This window comes from Gorilla gorilla, chromosome 14 (assembly GCF_029281585.2).
Source record: "Gorilla gorilla gorilla isolate KB3781 chromosome 14, NHGRI_mGorGor1-v2.1_pri, whole genome shotgun sequence".
In the NCBI taxonomy this organism is placed as follows: Eukaryota; Metazoa; Chordata; class Mammalia; order Primates; family Hominidae; genus Gorilla; species Gorilla gorilla.
In genome coordinates this window covers 111545852-111564545 of record NC_073238.2, presented here as the reverse complement: position 1 = coordinate 111564545, position 18694 = coordinate 111545852, and the positions used below count along the sequence as shown (strand labels likewise).

The 18694-nt window shown below is 40.3% G+C and overlaps 1 protein-coding gene across 1 annotated transcript in view; it reads right to left on the bottom strand.

Moving 5' to 3' along the window:
* Window positions 1-1280: 1280 nt before the first annotated feature.
* Window positions 1281-18694, bottom strand: part of HS6ST3 (heparan sulfate 6-O-sulfotransferase 3) — a 751431-nt gene continuing 734017 nt past the window's right edge. The window contains exon 2 of the mRNA XM_004054668.5: window positions 1281-8361. Coding sequence (XP_004054716.5) covers window positions 7653-8361 — 709 coding nt within the window. The 3' untranslated portion in view covers window positions 1281-7652. The remainder of the gene's footprint in view (window positions 8362-18694) is intronic.

Sequence of the window (18694 nt, the reverse complement as noted above, 5' to 3'; positions counted from 1 at the left end):
TGTGCACGTGTGTGTGTGTGCATGTGTATTTGTGCTGTGTGTGCATGCATGTGTGTGTGTGCCTGTGTGTGCACATGCATGCCATGTTTGTGTGTGTTTGACTTTCACTGTCTTTTGGAGCTTTTCCTGTGGCTACTTCGGTTGTTCTAAAGCCAAGTTCCCTTGCCTATGATTCCCATTAGACAGAGGGACATGGTCAGATTTTTCTAAGGTTACAAATCTCACCCATAAGCAAGAAAGGAATCCACAATTCCCACTTCTACAGAACAAAAAAAAAATGTATTATTCTATTATCATGCTGCTACTAAAGACATACCCAAGACTGGGTAATTTATGAAGGAAAGAGGTTTAATTGACTCACAGTTCAGCGGAAGGGGAAGCAAACACGTCCTTCTTCGCATGGTGGCAGCAAGGAGAAGTGCAGAATGAAGCTGGGAAAAGCCCCTTATAAAACCATCAGATCTCATGAGAACTAACTCACTATTACTAGAACAGGATGGGGAAAATGGCCCCCATAGTTCAATTATCTCCACCTGGTCTCTCCCACAACACGTGGGGATTATGGAAACTGCAATTCAAGATGAGATTTGGGTGGGGACACAGCCAAACCATATCAAGTAAATTGCATTGTTCAAGAAATTTTTGAATGAATGAGCTTTTTCCTCTACTAGAAATTTCTCCTTCTTTGCTTATATTACAGGAACTGGTTATTTAAAAATAAAATCTCACATTGGAGAAATACATTTTAACACTGTGGAGAGAGGCCCATGTTAGTGCTTGTGATTTTCTTCTGCTGTTTTTTCTCTTCCCCTTCCCCCTTCCCTCCTTTCCTTCTTTGTCTCTTTCTTTCTTTTAGACTATTCCCAGATCCTTTGCTCCAATCCCTGTTTCTCTCCCACTACAGTTTCTCAAATCTGTACCTCGTCCCTTCATCTCCAGGAGGCTTTTTCACATTTCACAGTGGATTTCAATGCGCTGGTGTGGGCAGCGAGGGGGAGAGTTACTGAGAACCATGGTTTTAGAAGCTTATGTTTCTGAGAGTTTATAAAATCCTCTCTGGCCTCAGAGGCTCTACATTGTTTCAATCCGTATTTTCTTTGTCTTTTATGGCTTTTCATGTTTCACATCCAAAAACCACATTTGCATCCAAAGCATGGATTTCCCGAGTTTGACAAAGCTGATCCTACGGATTCCATTTCCATAAATCCCTTAAAGTGTTTTAGTGACTTTGCTCATTTTGCAAAAATGTCTCTGACAAAAACACAGGGGAAGACAATTGCTCTTGACATCACAACAGTTTAATATTTTAACTTATTCATTAAATTGTGCTTCACATCAATGGAAATCTTCAGTTCTACAAACTATCATTTTTAAATAGCAATAAAGGTTGATAATGTCACAATACAGTCCCCTAGTAACTGAGTTCATACATATTATTGTACAGAAATAAAAGGAAATATCTCTTAAGAGAAATAATTTACTATCTACTGAATAACTATCTACATCTAAAATGGGTCACCACATAAAGATCCAGATTTTTCTTTCCAACACTGAAATGATACATTAAAAGAGAAATAATGCAATCAAAGCCCCAGAAGTACTTCTGAGAAAGAAAAAAAGGAAAGTGAAAAAAATGATCATATGATTAACAAATAAATGTCAAGGAGGTGGAAGACACATGTGACAATTACCGAAGTACACAAAACTTTTGCTCCTCAAAACACTGGTTTTTCTGGTAAGATGTCAATCTGGCCCTTTGATGAGTTCCCATAATGCAGCAGAACATGTAGCTCACACAGGTTCCACTGAGTGTGCCAAAGGATGACAGTTGCAATCCTTTCCACAGACATCTTGGAACACAGGCTCAAGAGACACCTGTCCATCTGCGTTCTCAATCTGGAGTACTGCTAGGTTAGCATGAGTCCTTGCCTAGAAGTTCAAGGGCTTTTGTGTTGCAGATGTTGCTGGTGTTTATAGCTAGGCCAGTCCTCTGGAAATTTCTGCACCTCTGCCAGGCAGGTTGGTTCTTTCACATGCTATGAAGATGGGTTCATGTGCATTCCACCAATTCATTAGGCTACAAAACACACAGGTTTCAGAACCTGCCCACTTGCTCAGAAGGGCTAATTTGAAGTCTCAAGAAATTAGTTCAGATTTGTCCAGGTGAATGTGGTGAGAAGAGAGCAGGCATTGGCTTATGTCCAGTGGAGATGGCGGAAGGGGAGAAGAAGGAAGGCCGAAAGTGCCTTGGAGAAAGAACCCTCGCATGCTCCTCAGATGGCACAAAATGGGTAGAATCATCAGACCCAGCCAGCCCTAATACCCAGCCTGAAGACATGCAGTTGCTCTGGTGACCAATGGGGTCACGGCAACTATGGGAAAGGAAAACCTTGGAGTCACAGCTGCGATCAGATCAGGGTATTCTTGTGTAAGTCCAACCCAGTTTTCTCTTTGATCTGATCCTTCCAACTCAGCTTTCAGTCCCTACAACAATTCCAATGCTCTGGTCCTGTCTCAAGATCCTCTTCATTCATTTCTTTTAAATAGCTAAAATAATTATAATCCATATGTTTCCAGGCTGCCCTAGTTCTAGAGGACAGAGACTGTATCTTAGTCATTTTTCTATTTTTTCAGTATTACATGTCATATATTTAATTCATTACCTTTCCACCTTGGAAAGATCTGCCTCCTTTAGGAGCCACAATTTTCTCTAGAGTTACTCCTACTCTCCCTAACCCCCATCTCTAAATGATCCCATTATACAGGACCTCAGATAGAGATCACGGTTGATAAGGAATCAGATAAACTCTCTGTGTGCAGATGTTATCTTAGGACAACTTAAAGCATTTCCTCTCTCCAGTGAGTATGCAAAGGGACTCATTTAACAGCCAATGAAACCTTTAAGAATGAAAGCAGTATGTTGCTGACAAAGTACCAAGAGCCTGGGGAAGAAGACATTAAAAAGGGAGAGTTTTCTTTTTTTTTTTTTTTTTGGTGGTGGGGGGTGGGTGGGGCGGGTTTATATTGATTTCCGTTAATAGGGAGTTGTGAGCACATTCCCTCGGCCTTCATATTGAATAGGTTTTGAGTTGGATGGAGTAGACACCCTGATAGAAGTGTTTGAATGCCTCCTCTGAGTTTTGGTCTCCCCTGCAGCACCGCCCATCTCTTGGATATTTCATTCCTAATAAGAGGCCCCCTCACTGGAGGTAGGGAGCTGAGAGTAAACTTGACCAGTGTCTTTGGCATTTTCCATGTCAAAAAAGGTAAGGAAGGATATAAATCAATAAAGATTTACATTTCATATTCTTGCAGTTCCCAATCCCAGTACTGATGCTGAGCTGCATAAAGTAGTCAGAAAGGCTATGAAGTCAAAAGGCTGGGGCTCTAAGCAACTTTCTTGCTCATAAATTAGAGTCGTTGGGAAATCTTTCAACATCTCTGACTCTCCATCCCAAACTAGCAAGTGGTGTAATGAATAGAGGTCCTATTTAGCACACAAGAATGTAATGAGGACCAAATGAGACAGCACATGCAAAAATGTTCTGAAAACCATTAAATGCTACACAAAGTGATGAATTTTAGTCTTTCGCAAAACATATGATGAAGTAAGTGACATTAAAAAGCACTTAAATATTGTTTGGTTCCCTTTTGTATCAGATACCGATAGTCTTTATCAGTATTAATTTCCACATTATTTCACATTGTTTCTTTAATAACAGAACCTCCTATGCTTATCAAGGCACATGACAATCAATAATAAAGACATTCCCTAGCCTTCTTTGCAGCTAGATGTGGCAAATGTCTAGGTTTTAACCCATGAGATGTGACTGGAAGCAATATGTGCAACTTCTCTCCACTTCCTCTCTACTATCTTAAATGTAAAGGTGATGGCAGGAGCTGTGGCAGCCATCTCGGTCCATGAGGTGGATGCAGCACATTAGGATGACAGAGCAACAGGAGAGGGCCTAGGCGTCTGGTAACGTCACACACCAGAGCTGTAAAACCAGTTTGCCTTTAAGTAAGAGAGAAATAGCTTGCATGTTAAGTCACTATTTTGAATTTCTGTATTAAAACAGCTGAATGGGAATTCTATCCAATCCATTTATATTTATTTTTTAATGATCTATTCTTATCTCCTTGCTAGGTCTATCTTGGGGACCTTCTTGCCAATATTAGTACTATCTCTACTCAGATTTTTTTAAAAAATTACCTTAAAGGCATAACAAGGAGTCCTCATACTTCAAACTTTTAATCAAACTAATTATGACAAAGTTACCTCCTTTAGATGAGAAGAAACACATCTTTATCATTTTTAATAAAAACACATGATATGATATGCCTCACTGTAGTCTAACACTGATTGTTAATGTTACCAATTACTATTATGAGCATTCTAATAATTCTCAGGGCAGTTTCCTCCAGTTTCCAAGAGTAGGCTGCCTAAAAGCTAGAAGGAGACAGAATAGATAAGTGTGTATCTTAGTCCTTAATAAAACACACACACACACACACACACACACACACACACGTGCACATATACACAAAGATGTCTCATCCTAATCTCCAATCTGGGTACTGAAGCTTCCATTGCCAAGAGAAGGGAAAGAACTGTAGGAGTCAATAGGGTCATAGAACCCCTGGGGATTGTTTTTTTCTTTTTTGTCTTTTCTTGGGCTTTTGACACTGATATATCTGGAGTTGATTTGGTTTGGGATTTAATGCTCCTGACTTCCATGGATCCTTAGGCCCAGACGCCTTCTGCTGGCATCACTTCCCTGAGCATCACTCAGCATGGAAGTGGGCAGTCAATTTTTGGAGAATAAACTGCATCCCTACCTCTCCATTTCTATCAACATAGGACCCCATGGGTATGACAAGCTTGCTGCTTTAGAATGAAATGATATGAGGGAGAAAGCCCATGTCGGTCTTTTTAATTTGCTTAGTACTGGCCTGGGGCCAACATAAAGAGCTGGCTCCCTCTGAACATCCTGATACCTGGTCTCAAGTGGAGCCCCATACATCATGCCTTCAGCAGAAGGCAGTGGAAGCCTTTGATACCAATCCCGAGGTGCCTAAGGAACAGCGTGAAATGAGCAGGGGCTGCCTCCGAGTCTCAGTTATGCATGAATTCCTTGCCAAAATTTTAAAGTGAGTTTAAAAGAAACAATCTGAATGCTTTCTAACTTGTTTTGATTTTCCACATGACAAAACACTGGATTGTTTGTGTGTGTGTGTGTGTGTCACAGGGGCAGGCAGAAGGATAATTTGCAGTCCTGCTATTCTAGGCAGAACAGTAGATCCTAACAATGAGATGAGAAGCTAGAGAGAGAGAGAGAGAGAGACCATCATTAATCCCAGCTGCAATCCTCCTTCCCTTCTTACCTTAGGAACAAATCACTGGAAATGGAGAAATATTTTGTGAGCCTAATCTCTACCAACTAACAAGCAACATTTACTTGGCCCCTTTTAACTTACTCTTGTATATGGCTTAAAAAACACAGCTGCCTAAAAAGTCATTGATCTCTCAGCTCATTGATGGCTCAGTGATGTGGAGGGGGCTGGACTGACCCAATGCAGTATGGCTCTGGGTCACTGTTAGTGTGGTGCTGTCATGGTTGGGCTACCCACATGGGTTAGAGACAAATGCTTATGGGAAATTGCAGCTGGCTTCTTGCATTATTGGCAGGAAGCTTTAGGTAGGACGAGCCCTTATTCCATATGGATATGGTGACGGAGTAAAGAGAACTTGACCTTTGCAGTCAGCTAGACCTAGCTTACAACTCGTGGAGGAGCTACTTATTTTCTGTGGGCTTCACTATTTTCATCTATGACATGGAGACTAACAATATCCATTTGTTGTGCAGAATATATTTAAGGTATGAAAAGGGCCTCGTTCAGTTCCTGGAGCAAGGGAGCCACCCGATAATGCCTTCCCTTGCACCCCAGATGAAGCCAAGCACAGTGAGAGAAGCATCTCCAGATCTCTATCTGGTGGAGCTGCTGGACTTCCCTCGGGGCAGGTAAGCACTCCATGAATGCTTGTGGGCTGATTGACTCACAACCCCAGAGAGAGTATTCTGGAGGCTGAGAAGTGGCTTAGGTAAAGCTAGCTTAAACATCAAACATGTTGGATATCAATGAAATAGGCTTTTCAATCTGATTTAGGGGTTTTACACATTTTGCCTTCAGCTCCTTGAAGGGATTGATCAGATCAATCCGTTGTGAAACTTCCCACTCACTCTGATCCTCCTAATAAATGCTAGACAAAGGCTTTCTCTTCCTTCTTCCATACATATCCCCTTATTAGTCAATAAAATTCTTGTTATTGTAGTTGGGATTATGAAAAGGCAAAAATAAGAACTCGGCAATGCAGCACATTTCTTGTCCAGTTTTAGACACTCTGGCCTGATTTACTGGCTGTGGCCACAGTCTAACAACAGGTAAAGATCATGTAGGAAGAAAACAGTGAACAGGCTGGAGATATTCAAGATGCTGGGAGGCAGAGTCTTTCTAAACTCCTGTGATAACCATCCCATGAATGGTATTCCATGTCTCCTGGCCTAATTCAGAGTTTTTATTCATTTAGTAACCTCAAATATATTTTGTATACATGCTAGCTAGGTTCCTATTCTTTGGGCCAAGCTTTTAAAAACATCTTTCTCTCTGTGGTGGCAAAATTTCAAGACTGGTAGTACCCGATTAAAGAACATAACTTCTCCAAAAAGGTTAAACTCTGAAATATTCCTTTAAAAATCTAAGGTTATGTGGCCAGTTTAGAAATGTTAGGCATATATTGACCTTCCTGATATTTTTTTCTCTTAATTTATCATTCATTCCTCACATTGAAAGTAACAATTGGTAAAGTGAGACCCCTTTAGGCATTAGCAAATAAGCAAGTTTTCTCTTAAATGCTCCTACCAATGTTCATTTCTCAGGGGCTACAACCTCCCCTGTCCTGGATCCACTCCCCATTCCCTAAAAGATGGAAGGAAAGGCATGGCTTAAGGTTATGATGTCAGGATTTTGTAGGATGTGGGTCTCTAGCAATGGTCAATAATAGGATAATTTTGTTTCAAAACAACTGCAACAACAAAACACGTTACTTGTGATTTAAGTCACATTCAAATAGAGTTCAAGATGACAGCCAACAGCCAAGTGGGGGTTGGTGTAAGACCTCATCTAAGGGCTGAAATGTTTTTCTCTTTCTCTCTCTTTATACCGACTGATATTCTCATAACAGGAGACAGTATGACATAGACCAGTTTCAGCAGAACATCCAAGCCATAATTTGGCTTTTCATGTGTGCCTCTGTGGGTTCCTGGTACCCAAACTATTCTATGCTCCTGCAAAGGAGATCACAGGAACTGTCTCCTTTTTCGGTGTGGCTCTCCTTGGCCTTCTAAAATGGTCTATATGGGATGCACTCCTACCCTACTTAATATCACCAATTGCAAAATGTCAAGAAAAAAAAAGAACAAGACGGATAATCTCCAGCTGGATAAAAATGAAGACAAAGAAGGAAGAAGATGTCCAAATCAAGCACACACAGCCAGATGTCCTCAGAATGGCCCAGCTTCTCCAAGGTACCTCAACAGAAGGTCAATGTGCCTGCTCATCCTCCCCCTCCTGAGAGAGGAGAGGGCAGGAGGTCACCATCTCACCACCTGGCTGTTGTAGTCCTCGGTGACAGTCCCCTCTGCAGCCCCATCTTCTTTGGGCCACTGGTGGTTCCTGTGCTCTCGCTGCAGCCTCCGCTCCTCCCGCCGCTTCTGGCGGTCCCTCTGGTGCTCTAGCTGCTTGGTGTGGTGGTAGCGCTGCTGGAAGAGATCTTTTGCATACTCGTAAAGCTGCATGTCCAGGAAGTTTAGATCCTCAATGCGTTGGCGGGCACCCTCGTTGATCTCCACGTTAGAAGCCCGCGTGATGTTGAACTGTGTGAAGGGGGAGATGAACTTGAGGTTGAATGTTCTCTCAAAGAGAAACTGTGTCTTCCTCTGGAACTCAGTGAGCCCAAAGAAGGCCATGTTCTTCAGGTTGTTCTTTGCACTCTGCAACAGGATGGTGTTTCTTTCACTCTCATTCATGAAAGTCAAGTTATAGCAGCCCACCAGGCTGAGGTCAGCCAGCATGCGCACCTGGCGATTGTTAGCCAGGTTGTAGCTGCAATCCATAAACTCCCGCAAGCTGACCCCAGACCAGTCATCCCCAGGGTAGCAGGTAGGCAGCTCATCTGGGGTGGGGCTTCTTCCATCACACATATGAAGAGAGGTTTTCCAAGTGGCCCCTCTCTGGACATGTTTCCACTCGCTCAGGTAACGTGACACTGGATCCCGTAACATTGTGATGTAATAGAAATTCCTAGAAGAAATTAGAGGAAGAGCATCAGTAGTTGAAACTCTAACAGAAGGGATCTAAATTTTTATAATTTTACATCGGCATTGAGTCAAGGGACTCTTTGCCAAATGTTCACGTGAGAGTATTCGCCTGCATTTGTGCCTATTGATGCATGTGCATATGTTTCCATAAAGACGTATGTACCAATTTTCAGTACTGAGTTTGTTGGGCTTTTCCTCCTTGCTCCAGTGTGGGGAAGCATGGGGTGGAAAGAATAGATAGTTCATTCATTCATTTGTTCAGCAATTATTCACTGATAAATTACTGCTGGTGATAACAATACCTTACATTTAGAGAAAACACCATGATTTTTAAGTTATTACCCATCTGCTGTTTCATTTGATCCTTACAGCAAACCTTTTTGGTAGATGGGGTTCTATACGATAGGGTTACATGAAGGAGGTGAAGTGATTTATCCAAGGACATGGGACTAGAAAGAACAAAGTTGAACATGTATTCTCCTTAATCTCTTTTTTTTTTTTTTTGAGAGGGAGTCTTGCTCTGTCACCCAGACTGGAGTGTAGTGGCACAATCTCAGCTCACCGCAACCTCTGCCTCCTGGGTTCAAGCGATTCTCCTGCCTCAGCCTCCTGAATAGCTGGGATTACAGGCACCTGCCACCATACCCAGCTCATTTTTGTATTTTTAATAGAGATGGAGTTTCATCATGTTGGCCAGGCTGGTCTTGAACTCGTGACCTCAACTGATCCACCTGCCTTGGCCTCCCAAAGTGCTGGGATTACAGGCATGAGCCAGGGTGCCTGCTGGCCTCCTTAATCTCTTTATACTGCTACTTGGGATTATGAGGTAGGTTGGTTGAGGAAGGATGGGTTGGGTGTGGAGACTAGTATTTACTGGGTGCCTACAATGTGTTAGGAACTGTGCTACATGCTTTATGGATGCTTTGCACAGATGATTCTCAAGACAACTTTGTAAAATGGGTTTTATTGTTACTTTTTAAAATAAAAGCTGAAGCCACAGAGGTTCAGAAAAGTGACACTGGAGCAAGTTAATACCTGACCTGCAGTCTAAGTTAGGCCTATTTGATTTCAAAGCTCCCATGCTTTCCTGTACATCATATTGGTATTTACATTGTAATTTCTATGTATTGACCACGTATTAATTTTCAGGTTCTGTGGTTATTACAGTCACAGATCTTATCTAATTCCACCTAATGGGTTACTGAAAATAAACCCATTATTAAATGGTTATCTTTAGAAGAATCACATAGAGATCAGGACATCTGTGGTTTAAAAGGACAAGGGGAGTGTTAAGAGGCAGGAAGGGAGATGGAGAAGTTGAGAAATGAAAGAGAAACAGCAGGCATTAGAGGAAAGTAAATACTGGTTTAAAATAAGGACAATCCTTTCCATGATTTGAGAAGCCTACCAATGGAATGGGCTGCCCACCCCAACCCCGTCTTTCCAGCAGAGTCTGGAAGTCCATTTGTCAGGGAAGCCATAGAAAGGACCCCATTGCGGAGCAGGCCCCCAAGCTGTCTTCCAACTCTCACATCCCACTGCAGTCTTTTGTCCTTTAGCACAAGCCAGTCTGATTCCAATTCAATTTTAGTTCAGTCCTTGGCTCATTGAGGGGGGCCAGCTCCAGAAATATAGGGTAGATGATAGTAACTCAGAGCTCCCCTCAATATTCTGAAAAGAACACCAGGCCTACCCTAACACCTGTACAAATGTCTTGGTGCAATAGAGAGCCCAGGAACCAAGGCTGGTGCTGCCAGGTAGGCTTCAATGTGACCTAGCATGTACTCAGTGGAAAACAGTTATTACCTAGCATGCCTGTCCTCAACCTGGCGTCCAGAGGACTGGAACAAAACCAGGTCATTTTTCTTGATTCAACTCAGTGTCTGCTCTTCAAAGAAACTTGATGATAAAATAAATACACGTATATAGATACACAGATATATAAGACAGATAGACAGTAGGAGTCTATTGAGGAATGACTTTTGATTGCCACTGCATTGTCATAGTTTTTCAAATATCTGTGTTAGCAAAGAAGGGAGCAGTTGTAGATATTCCTCCCCTGTATCATTCCTGTATGTTGTTAGGGCATGCATTTGTACTTAAAGATAAATGGTGGTGTGCCTGACTATAGATACTCTTTGACTTATGCTGGGGTTACATTTCAATAAACCCACTGTAATTCGAAAACACCCTAAGTTGAAAGTGCATTGAGTACACCTAACCTACCAAACATCATAGCTTAGCCTAGCCAAACTTAAACGTGCTTGGAATACTTGTATTAGTCAACAATTGGGCATATTTATCTAACATAAAGCCCATTTTATAAAAAAGTGTTGAATATCTCATATGTTTATTAAATATCTTAATGAAAATGAAAAAAACAGAATGGTTGTATGGGTACTCAAAGTATGGTTTCTACTGAATGCCTATGGTATTCTCATTATTGTAAAGTTTAAAAATAGCAAGCCAAGCCCTCATAAATCAGAGACTTCCTGTATATTTAAATCAAAGGATGTCTGATTCCTCAAAGACCTAAAGACAGAACTATCATTTGATCCATCAATCTCATTACTGGTTATAAAGCCAAAGGAATATAAATTATTCTATTATATAGACACATGCACATGTATGTTCTTTGCAACACTATTCGTGATAGCAAAGACATGGAATCAACCTAAATGCTCATCAATGATAGACTGGATAAAGAAAATGTGGTATATATACACAATGGAATACTATGCATCCATAAAAAAGAATGAGATCATGTCCTTTGCTTGGACATGGATAGAGTTGGAGGCCATTATCCTTAGCAAGTTAACACAGACACAGAAAACCAAATACTGCATGTTCTCACTTATTAGTAGGAGCTAAATGATGAGAACACATGGACACATAGACGGGAACAACACACACTGGGGCCTATCAGAAGTTGGGGGGTGGGAGGAGGGAGAGGATCAGGAAAAATAACTAATGGGTACTAGGCTTAATACCTGGGTGATGGAATAATCTGTACAACAAATCCCCATGATACAAGTTTACCTACGTAACAAACCTGCACATGTACTGCTGAACTTAAAATAAAAGTTAAAAAAAAAGAAAAATTGAAAAAAAAAAAGTTGGAGCAGTTGGGAAGTTGCTCTTACCCCCTTCTTCTCAAAACATTCATTTCCACTTCTTAAAGGTTGATGTTATCACATCAGGACAGGTTTGAAGCAGAAGAGAACTGCTTTGCCACCACACTCTGAAAATTGGCTTTGGTAAGAAAATTTTAGCATTGATTTCAAAGGAATGGTTAAGAGAGAAAAGGAAAAAGAAAATGATGCAATATTTTGAGTGTTTGTGGGAACTAAGAGTCAACAGAGAGAATAAGAAGCTCAGTAGAGAAGCTAAATCAATGGAAAAGAACACATTCCTAATTCCCAATAAAGGAAACTCAGCCTCTAGTGATGCCTAATAATTTTAGAGGCAAAGAATAAATTATTGCAGACTTAGATTTAAAGGAGATACTTTATTCATTCAAGACTAACTGATCACTTCCTATACCATTTAGAAAAAAATACTTTTTTCAAGATCTTGGGGCAGAAATTTTCTAATTTTGTTTTAAATTGTAACAGCAAATTTTTTATTTAGATAAACTCACTGAAACACTTGGATGTCAAATGCTTTACCTATAGTCTGGTGCCCAAGACCCTTGGTGTAGCAAACTTGTGAAGTGCCAGGCATGGCACTAAGTAAGTCTAACCTATTCCAGAATCCTATGAGATGTGTGCATATTTTGATTTATTTTTATTTGACTTAATGTTGAATAAACTAAGGATTTGGGGAGATAAAATAAGCTGCCCAAGACTATCTTGGTAGTAAGTTATAGAACTTGGATTAATCTGGTCAGATTTACTTAAAAAATAGTCACTATATTATAAGAAAGAAAACCTCCTATTTTGTAGGAAAAACTCAACCTAGTATGTGTTTAACTTGTCCAAGCTAAACTGAATTAAAAAAAAAATACACACCAACTAAAAGCAACATTTTAAAAATGAGAAATGTAAGGGTACAATGTTATTCTACTTTTCAAAAGGAATTGATGAGCTACAATATTTAAAACTATAAATTTTCTATATTCTGTTATCTTGACTGTCTAGCCTTACGACTAGGTAAGCCAGGCAGTTTTGAAATGTGCTAAAGAAACTTCAAAATCTTTAAGTAACATTCATTTTCCTTTAAATCAGGAGGTGAAATTTATTGAAACTGCCAAGGACAGAACAGTCTGAGCTCTTGCTTTTGCCAATCACCATTTTCCATGACTGTTGTCTTTCACTGTGACAGAATGACAATTCCATCAGTGTCAGAAAATTTCCCAAAAGGTCAGCAGGGAAAGCAGAAAGCGACTGACACAGCTTCTGGGCTCCAAGAGGAAGTACTGATGATAAAATTGTGCGCAGAGTGGATATTACTGTAGTTGAATATCATATGGCATGCCATTATTAATCCTGCTTTAGTCCTATTTTGGGACTTGTTCATGTTTCAGGCTTTTGTCTCAGTTGAGAAAATTGGCCATGGACCTTCCAGTACCATCATTCCACTGGAAATCTTCATTGTACACAATCTTAAAGCTGACTGAAACTGGTTTAGGCTTAAAATCGTTTTGGTTCCAAATTTAACTTTATTCAGTTTAACACTGCATCAAACATTGACTAGCCAAATTGTAGGATGATATTTACATGAGTAAAATAAGTCCTAAATTATGTCGTGGAGTTCTATCAGCCAAGGGGGTACAACTTGAAACTACCTCTGCTCTGACATCAAAACATAGAAATGTCCTAGTGGAATATATTTATTGATGAAGTATAAAGTCATCCTATCTTATGGTTCTGAATCTGAGTGGCTAAAAGCATCTGGAAATCACTTTAGACAGACATATTCTCATGTACATTTTGTTTGTTTCAATCCTGTAAAGCAGACTAAATAGAAAGTTAGAAGTAATAATAAACCAATAGGGTTGAAGAACTCAATAATAAATGATAAACCAATAGGGTTGAAACCAATAGGGTTGAAGAACACTCACCTATTGAAGAAAAAAACTGAAAATATGATTAATTAAATCATTTTTCTCATATCAATTTTTTTCTCTCTTTTCGCTTGTTTCTCTACTTTCAGATAGAAAACTACACAATTCATTGCTGTCTGTCTCCAGGCCACATGCCTAACCTTCATTGTTGATGAGCTTTGCTTTGGTTTCATGAATCTCCTCCCAACTCATTTTCTCCTGCTCCCATAAACTCGCAATTCAGTCTCTAATGAAAGTACTTAAAGGATCCAGTACTACTGAAATCTCCAACTTTATTTTTTAGGTCTTACTTGTTCAACAGCACAATGGAGTTTGATATCAACTACATTACTGTAGTTGAATATCATATGGCATGTCATTATTAATCCTGTGGCTTTTAGCCACTCAGATTCAGATCCATAAGATAGGATGACTTTATACTTCATCAATAAAAGTGTTCCACTAGGACGTTTCTATGTTTTGATGTCAGAGCAAAGTTAGTTTCAAGTTGACCCCCTTGGTTGGTAGAACTCCAAATCATTTTTAAGTGGGTAAAATGAAGACTAGAGAGGAAGAACGGGCAGCACCTGAGAGCTGCGTGGCCACAATACAGAGAACCTTCTGTTCCGTTTAATTCCATCTCACATGCATAGACAGTATCAGTTGTTTGTATATTTTCCGTTACAGTTAACCTAAGCTCTTCCCACATAGTGAAACAATAAATAAGCAAACTCCTATGCCCCCACCTTCAATCTATCTGTTCATTCATTTTTTAATTCTCCAAACTTTAATTAAGCCCCATCTATTTGCCAAACACTGGGACTAGGCAATAGGGACTCAAAGACTAATATTCCATGTCCTCAAGGAGATCTTAGGCACCCAGTGATTTTGGTAAAGTGAAAGAAATGCTAACTACCAACTTAAGAGAATGTTACACCAATCTCCCTGGGCCAGAACAGTCCCTCAGACAGATAGCTTTTTGTTTGCCATGGTGACAGCATCCTGTCAGCAGATCTTCCATTTGTCACCTACTTCATTGAGGGCTTGGGTGAAGTCATTTAAGAATGTCTGTAAAGCAATTGGAGCTCTTTAGAACTGCTGTTCTGTGGCCATGAGGGTTATGATGGCAAACACTTGTGTACTGAGAAAGATTAGGGAATGAGGTTAAGTCAATAATCATTTTAACTGATAATTATAATATAGGCCATCAAGGCTTACTTGAAGTTACACCAAATGGAATACACACATTTCCATAGCTGGTTTCAAACCACTTTTAGTATCTTGTTCTGCTGTAAGGCGATCACGTTAAAAAATCCTAAATACAACACAAAGGTATGACTGCCTTCTCTCACGTTGAAAGCCTTTCCCTTTCTTTGCTCTTTGGTATCCTGCATATCTTCCCTGGACCAGCTCAAGGCTCACATCCATCTTCCTTGACTTTCCAGCCTACAGAGTTTACTGCATCACTTACTGCACTTTTAACTTAAATGTAACAGTCTTGGTCATGTCTGCCCTCCAAAGTCCTTTTGGATAACCTTACCTTAGGCCTCAGATCCCTAGCAAAAGTCCCAGCACCTACCACAGAGGCCTACTCACAGCAGATATTAAAAAAAATTGCTATGTAAAAGAACATTATCACTACATGAAATAAGTATATTTTAATAACTAAGTCTAATATTGCCTTTGATAAATATGCCTTTCTTTCCTCTCCTAAAACTAAACTGATACCTTTTCAAATGCCTAAAATGTGTGCAAGGAGTAAAAAATATATAATCTTCTAATGCACTTGTCATTTGATTGTGATGGTAGGTGATATGGAGTGAAATAGTCAACACAGACTCACTGCAAAAAGGAGAATATTTTATACAACAAGTAATTAGTAACAATGAGGTTTATTTATTTATTTTTAAAATTAAACTTACTGGTTTTCTTCCCTACTGTTTCAAGAACCTATGTTTCACTGAGCAGTTTATTGTATAATTTGTTCTCTTCTTTAATTAGCAAGTCATTTAATTAACACATGCTTATTGAGGGTTCGCTATGTGTAAGGCACTGCTTCAGGAAATGTTGAGAACATAAAAAAAGAAGAAAATGCCCTCAAGTCTTACTGCACAGGTGTGGTAGAGTAGAAAAATGCATTCATTAGCAAGTTACAGAGGTCTGGAGTGGACAAATAATATTTAAGAGAGCTCTTCAAGAATGTACCTAGCAGAGTACTGAGACTTGACCAGGGAGCTCATGTTGTGTGTTTCACTAAACGTTCATTTATTGAATCAATGAATGGAAGGAGGGCATAGACTGGAGCAGGATGTTGAGACCCAATTGCCATAGGCTCTGAATGTGATTGTGAATTGCTGAAATTGAAAGTGTTAATTTAGAAAGACTCATTCAGCAACAGTATTAAAGTATTAAACAGTATTAAAGATCTCTACCTAAAGTAGGTAGAGATCACAGGAGACACTCAGCAGCCATGGTAAGAGACCAGCAGAGACAACCCCAGAACTGTGGGTGTTGAGGAGAAAGAATCCAGGACAGATTCAGGAAATGCCATGCACCTGCCTGCCACTGCTCTCCCTGGCTTTCTGTTGTCAGCCTTCTCTATGCTACTTTTTCCTCTTCTCTGTTTCTTTCTTTCCTTCTAGCAAATCCTTCCTTTTCAATACTGCAGTAGATAAAAGGCAGAGCTAGTATCTTCATCCAAATGGTAGAATGAAGAGTATAAGTCCCTGGAATCACTTTGCTGGTGGTGATTAAAACAAACTCATGTTTATGAGGCTATGACTTGCCTATCCAATGAGAATACACTTGAAAGAACTTCATAATGCTAGGTTCACAACAGTTTAGTAAATAGATTCCTTCCACCACCAGCTTAACCCTCATAAAACAAAGCAGCAAAATTAATAGCTCCACACTGCACAGTTTTATGCATTCATAAAAACCAGATCAGGTAGGAACTCCTCCACCCAGCCTGCTCTCACGTCCTCCGTGGAAGGGATTTCTCCCCCATTGCCCCACGAAACCAGAGATCCCCTCATGCACTATCTTTATTCTAGCGACCAGTCTGACTTATACAGGCTTTACACAACTTGAGAGGGGGAACCTTGCCTGACTCACCTTTGATTCCCCAGGATGTATAATGCATGACCTTATACATCATGGATGTTCAGTTGTTCAATGTTTGTGGAGTGAATAAATATATAGCATTTATCAGCCACTCTTTCAGAGATTCCTAGATCTTGTGAGGATCTTGATCCTCTCCATGGAGCATGCACAGGCGACCAGCACATCTTAAACATAAGCTGATGTGTGCATTTTAAAAAAGTGAAGCTTAGCTCCCTCTGCCCTGCTCTGCTGTGTGCAGGAGTCAGTTTCCAAATGTTCAGAATGGAATTAATTTCTTGGCTTTCTTTGTTGCTGCACACTCATCATGAGCTACTCATTCTTCATTATCTCACTAGAGTATTGTCTGCCCTGCACAGTATTTGATAGGGGTATTGCGGCAGTTAAGGCTTAGCAATCAGACTGCCCTTTGACACAACTATGAAAAGGCCTTTGATTCAAGTCTTGAGAACAAATTAAGGAAGTTAAGAACGATGTTCTAAGCCAGTGGGAAGTTGGAGACCAGAATTGCGAAGTATCATAATAAAGAGCTTTAGGAAGCTGACAGTGGTGTGTGTCAGAGCGATTGGTTCCGAGGGTGTCCGCAACATGAGGAGGAGGAAATGGAGATGCGTGCATGTGGTTCTCTTACCTCACACAGAAGCCATGTGCGTCGCACGGCACCAAGCTGCCATTACCTTCTCCCTCATGCTGACTTAGAAGGCAGTCAGACCCTTTGGGCTCAGGCATTTTTATTTTGCTTACTACCCATGTATCTTGACTCTCTTCAATAGGTAAGATGAGGGGATAGGAGTGCCCACAGGGCTTCCCTCAAGAGGGGAGAGGCTCGGGTGGCTTTCCTCACATATGCACCTGATAACTTTAAAGGAAGAATAGTTTAGATTTAGTTGTTTTGCTTTTTTAAAAATTATTATTTCTCCCACTTGGATACACAATAATGTATTACCATTATGGAAAATGTGGGAACTGCAGAACAGTAAAAAAGAAGAAAATAGACTGGGTGCTGTGGCTTGCACCTGTAATCCCAGCACTTTGGGAGACTGAGGCAGGAGGATCACTTGAGGTCAGTTCAAAACCAGTCTGGCCAACATGGCGAAACCCTATCTCTACTAAAAATACAAAAAGTAGCCTGGCATGGTGGCATGCGACTGTAATCCCAGCTACTTGGGAGGCTGAGGTAGGAGAATTGCTTGAACATGGGAGGCGGAGGTTGCAGTGAGCCGAGATTGCACCACTGCACTCCAGCCTGGACGCCAGAGTGAGACTCCATCTCAAAGAAAAAAAAAAGAAGAAAATAAAAATTACCTATAATCACTTTATTCATACATAGGCACAGTTAAGTATATATATATTTGATTATTATTTAAAGTTATAAACATGTTTACATTTTGAATTCATAATGCACAACAGATTTATAACATGTTTTTAACTTAAAAAGATGGTGAATGTTTTTCCATTTTATTTAATATTCTTTCATAAGAATACAATGTTCTTCCAGAAGAGCATAATATTCCATTTATGGATGTGTCATAATTTGTGTGGCCAATCTCCAGTTTGGGACAACTAGGGACATTCTATTTTGGGGATTTATTTTAAACAAGAATCTGATGAACATTCTAAGCCATGAATATCTGTGCAGAGAATAAATTCCTAGGAGTAGAATTCCTAAGTCAAGAGAATCCCTCCTGTTTCGTTGTCAAAATGACTCAATATGGTTTTTGCCAATAGTATCCAGGCACAGTCAAAGCCGGAAAGGACTTGACTATTCCATGAGGCCTGACATCATGGGGCACAGAGAGCATGGCTGCCTGGGAGCCAAGAGGGTGCTGGAGACAGGTGCTGCTCCCTCCTGGCTGGAAGATGAAGATGCTCTGCGTGAAACCTTGGTCTGAGACCGCCATTCCAGGACAGTCTGGTTAGAGCTTGTGACATGATGTTAGGGAAACAACTTTCCAAAGAGATTGTTTATTTTCCACTTAATGAACAGCTGGAATGTCAAATTAGACTAAGCATTTGTGGAATCAAATCCCACTCATCAGCACTGCAGCTATATTAAAGCCAACATCTGGATCAGAAAGATGGAGGTCCCTCACCCGATTATATTCATTGGCAGTCCTCAAAGAAACGACCTCTTGAGATGTAGTTTGTATGC